Source organism: Haematobia irritans, chromosome 3 (genome assembly GCF_050003625.1).
Source record: "Haematobia irritans isolate KBUSLIRL chromosome 3, ASM5000362v1, whole genome shotgun sequence".
NCBI classification, from domain to species: domain Eukaryota; kingdom Metazoa; phylum Arthropoda; class Insecta; order Diptera; family Muscidae; genus Haematobia; species Haematobia irritans.
The window spans coordinates 26,319,907-26,335,634 of record NC_134399.1 but is presented as its reverse complement, the minus strand read 5'-3'; the positions used below and the strand labels follow the sequence as shown (position 1 = coordinate 26,335,634).

The following is a 15,728-nucleotide window of genomic DNA, read 5'->3' as shown; positions in this document are numbered from 1 at the left end:
ATTCGCCACCTCTCTTATTGCTAATATTTCAGCCTGAAAAACACTACAGTGATTAGGTAATCTTTTCGCTATTTGAAGTTCCAGATCACTAGAATATACTCCGAAACCCACTTGTCCATCCAATTTGGAGCCATCAGTGTAGAAATCTATATATTCTTTATTCCCCGGGGTCTGTGTGCACCACGCCTCACTGTTGGGGATTAGAGTCTCAAACTTTTTGTCGAAAAGTGGACTCGCCAAAGTGTAATCCACTACGTTAGGCACATCTGACATTATTTTGAGGACAGAACTGTGACCGTAACCATTTTCCGACCACACCGATAGTTCGCGCAACCGCACAGCCGTTGTTGCAGCTGACTGTTTGGCCAAAATGTCTAAAGGCAATAGATGCATCATGACATTAAGGGAATTTGTTCCTGTCTTGCTGAATGCGCCTGAAATACACAAACACGCCATACGCTGAACTTTATCTAAACCAGTCGGTTTCTGAAGTGCCGGCCACCAGACTACAACACCATATAGCATTATAGGTCTAACCACTGCCGTGTATAGCCAATGCACAATTTTTGGTTTTAGTCCCCACTTTTTTCCTATTGCCTTTTTGCACGAGTACAAAGCTACAGTTGCCTTCCTCGCCCTTTCTTCAATATTAAGCTTAAAGTTCAGCTTCCTGTCCAAAATAACGCCAAGGTATTTTGCACAATCACCAAAGGGAATTTCAATACCCCCTAAGGAAATAGGCCTAACCGTGGGAGTTTTGCGATCTTTGCAGTACATGACTAATTCTGTCTTTGCAGGATTTACCCCAAGACCATTGTCTTTCGCCCATTGTTCAGTCATCCGGAGGGCCCTCTGAATAATATCTCTGATTGTGGATGGGAATTTTCCCCTTACTGCCAGAGCTACATCATCTGCGTATGCCACCACTTTTATCCTTTCTTTTTCTAGAGTAACGAGAAGGCTATTTATAGCAACATTCCAAAGAAGAGGTGATAGAACTCCTCCTTGGGGAGTGCCTCTGTTCACATACTTTTGTATGTTTGCTTGTCCTAGTGTGGCTGAAATACGTCTCTTCATTAGCAGTTCGTCTAACAGCCTGAGTATACATGGATCAACATTCAGAGTTGTCAGTCCATTTAATATCGAGCTCGGATGGACATTATTGAACGCCCCTTCGATGTCTAGAAACGCCACTATTGTGTATTCTTTGACAGATAGTGAGCTTTCAATAAAGCTGACTAGTTCATGTAGTGCGGTCTCAGTAGACCTGCCCTTCGAGTATGCATGCTGTCGTTTCGTGAACAAACTTGAATCGATGCTTGTTCTAAGATAAATATCTATCATCCTCTCCAGAGTCTTAAGTAGGAATGAGGATAAGCTGATTGGTCGGAAATCCTTCGCCCTCGAGTGAGAGGCTTTTCCCGCTTTAGGTATGAAAACGACTTTTGTTTCCCTCCACTTTCCTGGGATATATGATAAGTTGATACATCCTTTATATATCACCGACAACCAGGGGATAATTTTGTCAGTTACAGCTTGTAACTCCGCCGGAGTAATTCCATCAGGTCCAGGGGATTTGAATGGTCCAAAGCTATTTAGCGCCCATCTTATTCTAGTTTCCGATACAATTTCCTCGACAGGAAATGACCGCTGAGCAACTGTGGCACCGCCAGTACATGGTTCAACCGTCTGATTTCCAGGAAAATGTGTGTCCAATAGTACCTCCAGCGTCTCCTCACTGGACGTTGTCCAATTGCCCTCCGATGTTTTAATGAAACCTGGAGCGGAGTTGGTGGATGCTAGAACCTTCCGTAGTCTGGAAGCCTCGGACGTATTCTCAATACTGCTGCAGTAAGCATTCCAAGAGTTATGCTGAGCCTTTCTCAGTTCTCGCTTGTATCCTCTCAGATTCTTCTTGTAAGCGTCCCAGTCCTCAGGGGCTCTGGTGGACTTTGCCTTGTTAAAGAGCTTCTTGCAGGATTTCCTCATATTACTTAATTCCGTAGACCACCATGGTGGTCGATGTTTCCCCCTTGGCTTTCCTCTAGGGCATGCAGCTTTCAGTGAGATGTTGAAGGCCTTAGTAATCCGCTCCACTGCGTGTTCGATATCTTGCACATTTCTCATATTTGTCTCTGTTATTTCCGGTATCATCATATTGAACGATTCCCTATACCTATTCCAGTCAGCTTTCCTAACATTTGGCGGAAATATGATCTTGGTGATATGAACATCAAATTTGAAACTGATGTAGCGATGATCTGAGAAGCTGTGTTCACTTAAAACCTGCCACTCAGATATCATTTCATTCAGTTCTTGCGAGGCCAAGGTGATGTCCAAAACCTCTTGCCTGTTTTTAGTGACAAAGGTTGGGACATCTCCCTTGTTGCAAACTACCAGATTAGTACGCAAAATAAACTCTATTAGCGACTCTCCCCTTGCATTAGTATCACTACTTCCCCATATACTATGATGTGCATTCGCATCGCATCCCATAATGAGTTTCGCCTTTGTTTTCAGTGACTCCTCCACTAAGGTCTTAACGGCATATGGAGGCATCTCCCTGTCATGTCCCATGTAGACCGAAGATACCCAATATTTGCATTTGGCTATTTCTAAACTTGCAACGACAGTGTCTGTATTGCACATTGAAGGAAGCAGAAACAAGTTGAGCTCGTTTTTAGCAATTATACAGGCTCGATTCACATCATTACCAGTATACTGCAATAGTTTGAACCCCGGAGTACTTAATTCACATATTTTGTTTTTATAAACATATGGTTCTTGAATAAGAACTATATCTATGTCCCCTTTCATCAGGAGAACTTTTAAGGCAGCACATGCAGCCTTACAATGATGAAGATTTATCTGGAGGATCCGTAGGACCATCGAGATTTTCAACAACCGTCACATCAGCCGCTTCAATCGAGTCATCAAGAATGTCCTCTTCAGAGATATCGGTGACTCTCGCAATAACCATAGGTTCAACTTTGGTGAGTTCTGAGGCAGTAGAAGCCTCCCCACGCATACGGTATCTATCCATGTCTTCAAATGTCTTGGTATCCCCCTCGACTTCGCAAGAGGATCCGCTTACTTCTGATTCAGACAGAGGCTTGTCCATTTCTGAATCCTTTAGCTGATCGTTTTTATACACCTTCATTTGGATATAATGAAAGCCATAACATACACGGCCCTGGGACTTTGCTAGATGTGGCAAAGACTGAGTGTTCAATATAAACACTGCATGCCGTCTTGGCCCATCCACTTCATCCAAGCGGCCAACCTTCCAATCAGCTGTTGGAAGATCTGGATTGCATTGTTTCAGTCTATTTAAAATAGATTCAGGGTCAGGAGGGTTTGCAGGTATCCACGCATGTGCTCTTGGTCTAGCCGGTATGTCTTTCTTCTCGACTAACTCTAGAGCAGCTCCTTCCCAAACTTCACCAATTAGTATCAGAGCAGCTTTAAAACATTCTATAGACCTCTGGTCCTCAAATGCGACTAGCTTAAATCGTCCTTGATACCAACCAGCCTCTTGGTGTCGAGGATCTGGGCCGGGAAACTTTTCCAGCACCTGTGAGTAGACGCCAGACAAAGCATTCTCAATTTCCCCCCATTTTTGCTTTGGAACCATACCGTCCAATGCTTCTTTATTTATGATAGCCATCACAAGGCTGTCTTTAGCAACTGAGGCAAACGATCGTTGATCCCTTTTGGAGGATGGCAGCTCATCCGGCTATCGTTCCCTTTTGCCAGCCTCAAGAATTCCTTGAGCCCATTTTAAGGAATCGCTTTGTTTAGCCGACAACGTGCTTGGGTCGACTGATCCTAATTTCTTTAGGATAAACAAAGCATTTCTGCGTACTTTGAATCTCTTTCGTGAGGGATTACCTCCTTTTGATGCCGTTACCTTGGAAAAGGTCCGACTTGTCAAATTTTCGCATTAGAATTAGCATAGAATTAGCATTGTAGCTATGCGTGCCAAATTTGGTTGACATCGGTTCAGATTTAGATTTAGCTCCCATATATATGTTTTTCTGATTTCGACAAAAATGGTCAAAATACCAACATTTTCCTTGTAAAATCGCCACTGCTTAGTCGAAAAGTTGTAAAAATGACTCTAATTTTCCTAAACTTCTAATACATATATATCGAGCGATAAATCATAAATAAACTTTTGCGAAGTTTCCTTAAAATTGCTTCAGATTTAAATGTTTCCCATATTTTTTTACTAACATTGTGTTCCACCCTAGTGCATTAGCCGACTTAAGTTTTGAGTCTATAGATTTTGTAGAAGTCGATCAAATTCTGTCCAGATCGAGTGATATTTAAATGTATGTATTTGGGACAAACATTTATATATAGCCCTCAACATATTTGACGGATGTGATATGGTATCGAAAATTTGGATCTACAAAGTGGTGCAGGGTATAATATAGTCGGCCCCGCCCGACTTTAAACTTTTCTTACTTGTTTATTCTCTGTTTGCGATATATTAATAAAGATATTCATGTACAAACAAATTCCAGTTTCAAAATCCAAATTATGCCAAGTACTTCAAAGTAAAAACTGTTTTCTTAATGCTAAAAAAAACTTTAAACCAAAGATGCAAATCCTTAAAATAAGTCCTAGCCTATATTCAGTACGTCAGTTGAGTTAAAGACCATTTCTTTAAATTATAAATGTTTTTCTTTATTTTAAGGAACATTTGCCTTACTTCAAAGATCTACAACTTCAACAGAGGGACGCAAAATTTCAAGATATGAGTCCTAAATTTAATGAAAAAATTTTTTGAAGCAAGGATTAAAAACTTTCTTTTAATTAAAATGTCATTATTTTAAAGAATTTTGTCCTTAGCATTGCGTAAATTTCGAGTCCTAAAATTTAAGTTGCATAATCTTCCATATTAGGTCAATATTTTTTTCAGTGTAGTAACTTTCTCTTGTAAATGCAAATTAAAGTTGTTAAAACATTTAAATTTTCGACACATTTTGACATTTACGCTCAAAAATTATCGCTAATAGGAGAGATGATTATATATAATATAGTAAATACTGAAATAAACATCTAAAGTAAAATAATAAAACATTTTCATACCAACAACAAAAATTTTGTCAAAAACTTCAAAATAATATTTCTTAATTTGGTAGATTTTTAATACAATTTTCTTCAAATTGTGATAGATTATTTTTGGCACAAATGGCCATCACGAGTGGACAACATTGAAGTAACAGGTTGGCTGATAAGTCCCCGGTCTGACACATAGATGGCGTCGCTAGTATTAAATGCATATTATTTTTATATAGTACCAACCTTCAAATGATTCGTGTCAAAATTTGACGTCTGTAAGTTTGTTAGTTTGTGAGATAGAGCGTCTTTTGTGAAGACACTTTTGTTATTGTGAAAAAAAATGGAAAAAAAGGAATTTCGTGTGTTGATAAAATACTGTTTTCTGAAGGGAAAAAATACGGTGGAAGCAAAAACTTGGCTTGCTAATGAGTTTCCGGACTCTGTCCCAGAGAAATCAACAATAATTGATTGGTATGCAAAATTCAAGCATGGTGAAATGAGCACGGAGGACGGTGAACGCAGTGGACGCCCGAAAGAGGTAGTTAACGACGGAAACATCAAAAAAATCCACAAAATGATTTTGAATGACCGTAAAATGAAGTTGATCGAGATAGCAGAGGCCTTAAAGATATCAAAGGGACGTGTTGGTCATATCATTCATCAATATTTGGAAATTCGGAAGCTCTGTGCAAAATGGGTGCCCTCACGGGCGAGCTCACATTTGACCAAAAACAACAACGTGTTGATGATTCTGAGCGGTGTTTGCAGCTGTTAACTCGTAATACACCCGAGTTTTTCCGTCGATATGTGACAATGGATGAAACATGGCTCCATCACTACACTCCTGAGTCCAATCGACAGTCGGCTGAGTGGACAGCGACCGGTGAACCGTCTCCGAAGTGTGGAAAGATTAAAAAGTCCGCTGGCAAAGTAATGGCCTCTGTTTTTTGGGATGCGCTTGGAATAATTTTTATCGATTAGCTAGAGAAGGGAGAAACCACCAACAGTGACTATTATATGGCGTTATTGGAGCGTTTGAAGGTCGAAATCGCGGCAAAATGGCCCCATAGGTAGAAGAAAAAAGTGTTGTTCCACCAAGACAACGCACCGTGCCACAAGTCATTGAGAACGATGGCTAAAATTCATGAATTGGGCTTCGAATTGCTTCCCCACCCGCCGTATTCTCCAGATCTGGCCCCCAGCGACTTTTTCTTGTTCTCAGACCTCAAAAGGATGCTCGCAGGGAAAAATTTGGCTGTAATGAAGAGGTGATCGCCAAAACTGAGGCCTATTTTGAGGCAAAAGCAAAGGAGTACTACCAAAATGGTATCAAAAAAGTCGAAGGTTGTTATAATCGTTGTATCGCTCTTGAAGGGAACTATGTTGAATAATAAAAACGAATTTTGACAAAAAAATGTGTTTTCTTTGTTAGACCGCGGACTTATCAGCCAACATGTTAGAATTTTTATTGTAATAGCAGCAAAAAATTTTTGATATTCTTCCCGAGTCATTACTTTTAATATATATACATCCTAACATGTTTAAGCATAATTTTCACTTTACAGGAACTTCTTTTGAGGTAACACTGACTCGAAAGTCTCACTTTATTTCTGTATAGAAACGGTACATTGACTCCTATAAAAATGGAGAAAAAAATAAGTTACACATAATAGAAAAGCCATTCAACAGCATTATGTGGCAAGAAAAATTTTAGTTTGATGGCAACCCTGCTATGTAACTGAACAACAAAGTACCGGAAAATACTTCGAATTTTAAGTAACCTGTGGGAAGGCAGGAGGATACCATTCGGAACCCTGAACATGTATACGGACGGATCAAAGATGGAGGAAGGAACGGACAGCGGAATCTATTGCAGTGAACTAGGAATAAGGGAGTCTTACACGCTGTATAGTGATTGCAGTATTTTGCAGGCTGAGATTTCTGCGATCACAAAGGCTGCTGAATCGCTGTTGATGAGACCGTTATTCAGAAGCGACTCAGCTTCTTCATCGAGAACTGAAGGTTCTCACTGAACAGCATAATATAACTCTGTGCTGGGTACCTGGGCACTGTGAGATAATAGGAAATGAGGGAGTGAATGTGCTGGTTACGGAGGGCGTTCGTGGAACGAATAATGTCCTAACGGACGTATTTCCTCCGCTATCTTCTTATCATTAAAGGATAGAGGTAAAATATGATTTACTATGGCGAAGACGCTGGGTCTCTTCGGATGATTGCGAGCAAACCAAGTTGATATGGGACGAAAAGAAACGTAGGAACTGCGAAATTTTAATGTCGATGAATTGCGGCCATTGAATGGCATCATAACAGGACATAACACACTTGGGAAACACATGGTAAGCCTTAAAGATGATGCTATCTATAGATGGTGCCTGGACCCGGATGTTACGGAGGACTCGTACCACTTCCTGTGCCAGTGTTTAGCATTATCATTTAGAAGAAACAAGCTACTGGGCCCCGTTTTCTTTCAGGCTCTCACTGATCTGCGGGAGTGCAGATTAAGGAACATACTTACATTCATCAGGGCCTCTGGTTGGTTAGTCTAAGATTTATTTTAAAGAGAACGAGCAGGTGGAAGTTCTGGGACTATTCCAAAGGGGAAGATGGAAAGATCACATCGAGGACTCACAGTGGACCTATATTGGTCTAAGTGGACATCAATTCAACAGAAAATTGATGAAAATTGATCCTCTACAACCTAACCTAGCTCCTTGACATTTCTGTATATCTCAAGGCTTCCCTAAGCGGTTTCACTGTAAAAAGAAACACCATTTGAACACGTCTATTAAAGAAGAACCACTGTCATTGAGCTATACATTGAATCGGGCATAATAGAAAAGCCCATCACTGCGGTATCACAATAGACTGAATAGTCCAAATGAGTCTGAAATAAAGGACTGCCCTTATACCTGACATAACCTAACCTAACAAACGGCTAATGCATTCATACATACATACCTATTTCCATTTCCGGGGAAGTGGGAATTTTTTCTCAAATTTCCCGTGATTCCGCTCAAAGATAATCTTACCATTTCCGGGGAAAAAACACCCATATACCACATTATACTGGCAAACTATTGTTACTGTCGTAATGCGTAAGCAAAGCGTCACCACCAACTCTTGGGAAATTCTTATAAATTTAATATCAAAACAATATCCAATATCACATGAAAATGAACACATTTGACCAATTATTGGTGTGACTAACGCACAATGGACAATGAAGGTTAGATTGTCATTTTGGAAGTGCGTTGAATACATAATTTCATGTTTTGTATTTAATGCGCTCCAAACGAATAAATCGAACAGTTTACATTAAACATTGCAATCGAACGGAATATCTAAACATTTGCTGGAACTGAAAATTACAATTAATTGTCGAAAAGTAATAGGACTGTAACAATGCGTCAAGTGTATTGCGTATTGATAGCTGTGTTAACAGTGGCGATAGCATTGGCCGAGCCTGGAGTGCGTTTTCCTGGAGCAAGTAATAGCAAAATTGTATCTAGACCAAGACCTGTTAAACAGCAATTAGCTCCATATCCTGCGGCAGGACTTAAACCAGAACCTCCATTTGATTTACCCAATGAGCAGCCTCAAATTGAATATTTACCTCCAGAACCTGAGCTAGTATATGGACCACCCGAAGATATTTATGGTCCTCCGGAAATAACATATGGACCACCAGAACCACCGGCACCAACTTATGGAACACCAGCTGAAACATATGGTCCTCCACCAGCGGAAACATATGGCCCACCGGCTATAACTTATGGACCACCCGAATCGACTTATGGTCCTCCTGATTTAACATATGGGTCTCCATCGTCCAGCGAATCACAAAGTACTATTGTAACTTTAAATGCTCCATTGGAGACAACGGCCCAATTTAGTTTACCACGTCCCAATAAACCAACAAGTTTTCGACCACAATCTGCTGCTATTGTGAATGCTCCATTACAATTTACATTACCTCGACCCAATAAAGCTGTACAATTCCGGCCAAATCAGGGCTCGTTCAGACCACAATCGAACGCCATCATTAATGCCCCTTTAAGGCCAGTATCTCATCTCACCGTTCCCCGCCCGGAACGCGTCATTAATTTTCGGCCAAAGCCCTTTGCCGCCCAACAGCTATTTCCACAAACCCAACTAACGTTGCCACGTGTAGACCGTCCCATTGCCTTCCGACCAAGACGTCTTCCTATACAGCAGCAATCGAATAAATTTAGCCGTCCATTATCATCGAATATATTTGGTAGCTCATCGAACAATGGGCGATCCAGCCGACCATTATCCTCAAGTATTTTCCCAAATTAATAAGTATTTGGAGAAAAAATATAATATATACTCATTGTTAATTTGTTGATAATTTTATTTAATTTTTTAATAATATTTAAATTGGAATATTTTACTTCATATATTAAATTATATGCATTTTATTTCGACATTTGTATGGCTACAGTTTTGGGAGGGCATTTCAAAGAAATTCGAGGGTACATATGTTTTCGATAGAAAATGTTTGCAGGTTTGTTTTTTATCTATTTACCCTCCCAACATGTTTTGAATCTCACGGCCCTTCTAAGAATCCTCACCACTTCGTTTCATCAACAGTTGTATACGATATTTAACATCCAACATGCATACAAAAGGTTCAGGGTTCAGTCCCAGTTTTGACCGAACACCAAGAAAGTTGGTTTAAGTTCTCAGAGTTTCAAAAGTTCTCAAAGTGGTTTCACCGTAACGCCATTCGGACTCGGCTATAAAAAGGAGGTCATTGGAGTCAAACATGGAATAGGGCAACACTCAATAATAATACCCAACCTAATGACGGTGATGTACCAGCATCTGATACCTAACATAATGATGGTCAGGCACCAGCATCTTATCCTAGATCTAGGCAGTATGTTTGGAAAATATCACTTTATTCCATTTTTAATTTCGACAATCTTTTTATTAAGTACCTTTCACAATTGTATACGTTATTATAGGCTTGTTTTCCTTTAGTACTGAATACCCTAAGCCGTGACAGACTAAAAGAAAACAGAATACTCATTTATCCCGGACATGTCCAAAAACTGTGTAACACTGGCACCAACTGTTTAAAAACAATCGCAGAAAACAAGTGAAATCTTACATTTTTTATACCCTCCACCATATGATGGGGGTATATTAACTTTGTCATTCCGTTTGTAAAACATCGAAATATTTCTCTAAGACCCCATAAGCATATCCGTCCGTCTGTTGAAATCACGCTAACTTCCGAACGAAATGATCTATCGACTTGAAACTTGGCATAAGTAGTTGTTATTGATGTAGGTCGGGATGGTATTGCAAATGGGCAATATTGGACCACTTTTACGTATAGCCCCCATATAAAGCGACCCCCAGATTTGGTTTTCGGAGCCTCTTAGAGAAGCAAATTTCATCCGATCCGTTTGAAATTTGGTACGTGGTGTTAGTATATAGTTTATAATTATATATAGCCCCCATATAAACCGATCTCCAGATTTGACCTCCGGAAACTCTTGGAGGAGCAAAATTCATCCGATGCGGTTGAAACTTGGTACGTTGTGTTAGTATATGGTCCCTAATAACCATGCACACAATTTATCAATATCGGTCCATAATTACATGTAGCCCCCATATAAAGCGATCCCCAAATTTTAGCTCCGGAACCTCTTGGAGGAGAAAATTTCATCTGATCCGGCTGAAATTTGGTACGAGGTGTAAGTATATAACAACCGTGCAAAAATTGGTCCATATTGGTCTATAATTATATATAGCCCCCATATAAACCGATCCCCAGATTAGACCTTCGGAGCCGAATCATCCGATTCGGTTGAAATTTGGTACATTTTCCTATTTGACATTTCTCTATTTCAGACTTACTCAATTTGAACCATGGAGAGATACACAATCCAACAACGTGTTAAATGGTTCCAAGAAATGGCAACAGTGGATGATCAATTTTCGAAGTGGATTCGTCAATAAAGAGAATTGCCGCATTTGGGCGAATGAGAATTCAAGAGTGATTGTCGAAAAACCAATACACCCACAAAGAGTGACTATTTGGTGCGGTTTATGGGCTGGCGGCATCATCGGGCCATATTTTTTCCAAAATGAGGCCGGTCAGGCAGTTACTGTGAATGGTGTTCGGTATGGTGAGATGATAACGAACTTTTTATGGCCCGAGTTGGAAGATATGGATGTGGACGATATATGGTTTCAGCAGGACGGTGCCACTTGCCGCACAGCTAACGAAACAATGGCTCTTTTGCGCAACAAATTCAATGGCCGTGTTATGTCACGTAATGGCGATGTCAATTGGCCGCCAAGATCATGTGATTTGACACCGTTGAACTTTTTTCTTTGGGGTTATTTGAAAGAAAAGGTGTACGTCGATAAGCCAGCAACAATTCAAGAGCTAAAGGATGAGATAATTCGGCACATTAACAGCATAGAACCTCCATTATGCCTCAGTGTCATCGAAAATTTGGACCATCGGATGAAGGTGTGCCAACGAGGTTGCGGCGCCCATTTGGTCGATATTTTGTTCCATACATAATTGAGTAATACCAATATATCATAACAAAATAAAATTACAATAATTTCCTAAATAGTTTGTGTTTTATTCAAAATCAACATCGGCCCTTGAAATTTTAACCACCCTTTATATGGTCGCTAACAACCGTGCCATACATCAATTCTGGCTCTCTAATTACCGCGCAAAAGTTCATATCGGTTCGTAGATATTTGTAGACTTCTCTTTATATACCGTTCAAGAACTGAATTATATAAGTATTTAATCTGCCTTTTTTGTTTACTATATACCACGTATGGACTAACTTACAATTTAGAAGACGATGTTATAAAGTTTTAAGATACCTTGTCATCGGTAAGTATTACCAGTAATTCGATTGTGGATTGTGACAGTCTATAGTAGAAGTTACTACGCAATCCATGGTGGAGGGTACTTAAGATTAGGCCTTGCCGAACTTACGGCCTTAAATATCGATTTCCCAGTATAAATAAGGTATATATATTCTTGATCAGGGAGAAATTCTAAGACGATATAACGATGTCCGTCTGTCTGTCTGTTGTAATCACGCTACAGTCTTCAATAATGAAGCAATCGTGCTGAAATTTTGCACAAACTCGTATTTTGTCTGCAGGCAGGTCAAGTTCGAAGATGGGCTATATCGGTCCAGGTTTTGATATAGTCCCCATATAAACCGACCTCCCGATTTGGGGTCTTGGGCTTATAGAAATCGTAGTTTTTATCCAATTTGCCTGAAATTTGAAATCTAGAGGTATTTTATGACCATAAAGAGGTGTGCCAAAAATGGTGAGTATCGGTCCATATTTTGGTATAGCCCCCATATAGACCGATCTCCCGATTTTACTTCTTGGGCTTATAGAAACCGCAGTTTTTATTCAATTTACCTGAAATTGGAAATCTAGAGGTATTTTCGGGTCATAAATACGTGTGCCAAAAATTGTGAGTATCGGTCCATATTTTGGTATAGCCCCCATATAGACCGATCTCCCGATTTTACTTCTTGGGCTTATAGAAACCGCAGTTTTTATTCAATTTATCTGAAATTGGAAATCTAGAGGTATTGTAGGACCACAAATACGTGTGCCAAGAATTGTGAGTATCGGTCCATGTTTTGGTATGGTCCCTATATAAAACGACCTCCCGATTTGGGGTGTTGGGCTTATAGAACCGTAGTTTTTTATCAAATTTGTCTGAAATTGGAAATCTAGAGGTATTTTAGGACCATAAAGAGGTGTGCCAAAAATGGTGAGTATCGGGCCATGTTTTGGTATAGCCCCCATATCCCTGCCAACATTTTTTGAATTTGGGGGCGCTTTTGAGAATCCCCACTACGTCGAAAACAGTCGTATACGATATTCAAAACTCCTCGGAAAAGCGCCGTCACTATTGAGAAGTTGTACCACGCCAAGTTACTACAAAAAAGTATCGCATGAGTGCAATTATTAGGTGCCCATCTGCATACATTTAGAAAGACACCAATAAGAGCCCCTTCAAACAATCAGAGAAAGTGATAGTTGTAAAAGATAGTTGTGAAAGAATCATTGTGGTCAAGTAAAACACGATTGTTTAGATGATTATTAATTTTATTAAACATTTATAAATTCTCATAAATATAACATTTATACGACTATCACATCACATTTAACATATTTTTATGCATTAATAAAAGATTGAAGTTGAGTTTCAAGTTGCAAGTTACATGTTGTAGCGTCTATCAGTCAGTGCTTTTATTCCCAATGGAGCCAGCCTGTCTGGAAAAATATTTGAAAAACTAACACTTTATTCCATTTGGAAAGTCAAAAATTGTTCACCAATATTCCTTTCACAATTTTAAGCGAAATAACTATGTTTTCAGCACTTCATTATCGTTTTTATTTAAATAAATTATAAGAAGCTAGTTGTGCTTGGTGTTTCACAAAATATAAAATGGCTCTTGTAACAATAGTGATGGCAAACTACTTTCATGCGAATAGTGATGGCAAAATACTATCACAGTTGGCGATTGTTGCAGTGTCACATACGAGTCTGTGGTAGCGATGAGGATGAAATGGAACTTTGAAATGCTGGCAGGGATAGACCGATCTCCCGATTTTACTTTGTGGGCTTATAGAAACCGCAGTTTTTATTCAATTTACCTGAAATTGGAAATCTAGAGGTATTTTCGGGTCATAAATACGTGTGTCAATAATTATGAGTATCGCTCCATATTTTGGTATAGCCCCCATACAGACCGATCTCCCGATTTTACTTCTTGGGCTTATAGAAACCGCAGTTTTTACCTGAAATTGGAAATCTAGAGGTATTGTAGGACCACAAATACGTGTGCCAAAAATTGTGAGTATCGGTCCATGTTTTGGTATGGTCCCTATATAAAACGACCTCCCGATTTGGGGTCTTGGGCTTATAGAAACCGTAGTTTTTATCCAATTTGCCTGAAATTGGAAATCTAGAGGTATTTTAGGACCATAAAGAGGTGTGCCAAAAATGGTGAGTATCGCTCCATATTTTGATATAGCCCCCATATACACCGATTTCCCGATTTTACTTCTTGGACGTCTAGAATCTGAAGGTTTTATCCAATTTGCCTGAAATTGGAAATCTAGAGGTATTTTCGGGTCATAAAGAGGTGTGCCGAAAACGGTGAGTATCGGTCCATATTTTGATATAGCCCCCATAAGAACGATCTCCCGATTTAACTCCTTGGGTTTCTAGAAACCATAGTTTTTATCCGATTTGCCTGAAATTGTAAATATTCTGGTATTTTAGGCTCACAAAAACGTGTGTCGGATTAAGTTTTTATCGGTCCATTTGGTATTGCCTCCATATAGACCGACTTCTCTTCTTGAGGATGTAGAAGGCGCACTGATCATGAAAATTGCTTGAAACTCAATGTAAAATTTCCAGATTTTATTTCTCGGGTGAAAATCTACAGATTTAAGATTTCAAATCAAGACGTTATTTTATAATTTTCTTGCACACTTACAAGAGATGTTAATGATTCCTCTAAAACTCAAACAAAGATGGTTCTTATAAATCTAGAATCTGATATAGTCCTCATAGGTGAAATTTTTAAATTTATCTTCGGAAAGTGTCCTCAAGTCCTCAAGCCCTCCTGAAATTTCAAAGGAAACCCTAATATTTGGTTCATGGTGGTGGGTATTTAAGATTAGGCCCGGCCGAACTTAGTGCTGTATATACTTGTTTATGGTAGATTTTGCAAAATACTGGTCTCCAACTAAGAGTTACTCCACAAATTTTCTATAGAAATAAAATTTTGACAAAATTTTCTATAGAAATAATATTTTGACAAAATTTTCTGTAGAAATAAAATTTTGCCAAAATTTTCTATAGAAATAAAATTTTGACAAAATTTTTTATAGAAATAAAATTTTGACAAAATTTTTTATAGAAATAAAATTTTGACAAAATTTTCTATAGAAATAAAATTATTTATTTATTTATTTATTAAACTTATAGTAAATATAAAAATAATAGAGAAAAATCTAGCATTAGCTACTTAGGCTATCAGCCAGAAATAAAATTTTGACAAATTTTCTATAGAAATAGGGAGCCACCGTGGTGCCATGGTTAGCATGCCCGCCTTACATACACAGGGTCGTGGGTTCAAACCCAGTTTCGACGAAACACCAAACAGTTTTTCAGCGGTGGATTATCCCACCTCAGTAATGCTGGTGTTGTCTGGTAATGTGGGTTGTTCTATTAAAATAGTGCGATTAAAAGTCTTTTTCATCTAGATTTGGTGAAGATTTGTTGCCATTTATAATTTTAATTGTTTTAATGATTGATAAAGTGAAAAGCGAACATAGTAAAGGCCGGTACGAATAGAGTACCGGCCTTAACACCGTAAAATAAATATCAACCATAATTAATTGCCAGAAAACAATTTACTGTTTGTTCATAAAACCCAAAATCGTCTCGAAACGAGTCGTGAGACCAAAATAAATTTAAAGATATTCGCAAAACCTCGAACTTTGCCATAAACTCATCTTTTATGTTTTACTATCGAACACCGAAATAATTGTCATTCGACAGACCCTAGTTCTCGAGATATCAA

General features: G+C 38.9%; 1 protein-coding gene across 1 annotated transcript; it reads left to right on the top strand.

The window, feature by feature from the left end:
* The first annotated feature begins 8,292 nt into the window (after window positions 1-8,292).
* LOC142229591 (uncharacterized) lies at window positions 8,293-9,519 on the top strand. The gene has a single exon (XM_075300160.1). The coding sequence runs from the start codon at window positions 8,494-8,496 to the stop codon at window positions 9,409-9,411; it is 918 nt and encodes a 305-aa protein (XP_075156275.1). The 5' UTR covers window positions 8,293-8,493; the 3' UTR covers window positions 9,412-9,519.
* Window positions 9,520-15,728: the final 6,209 nt, after the last annotated feature.

What these genes read in the sequence shown, in the direction of transcription:
- LOC142229591 (XM_075300160.1), top strand. Translation starts at nt 8,494, where the DNA reads ATGCGTCAAGTGTATTGCGTATTGATAGCTGTGTTAACAGTGGCGATA.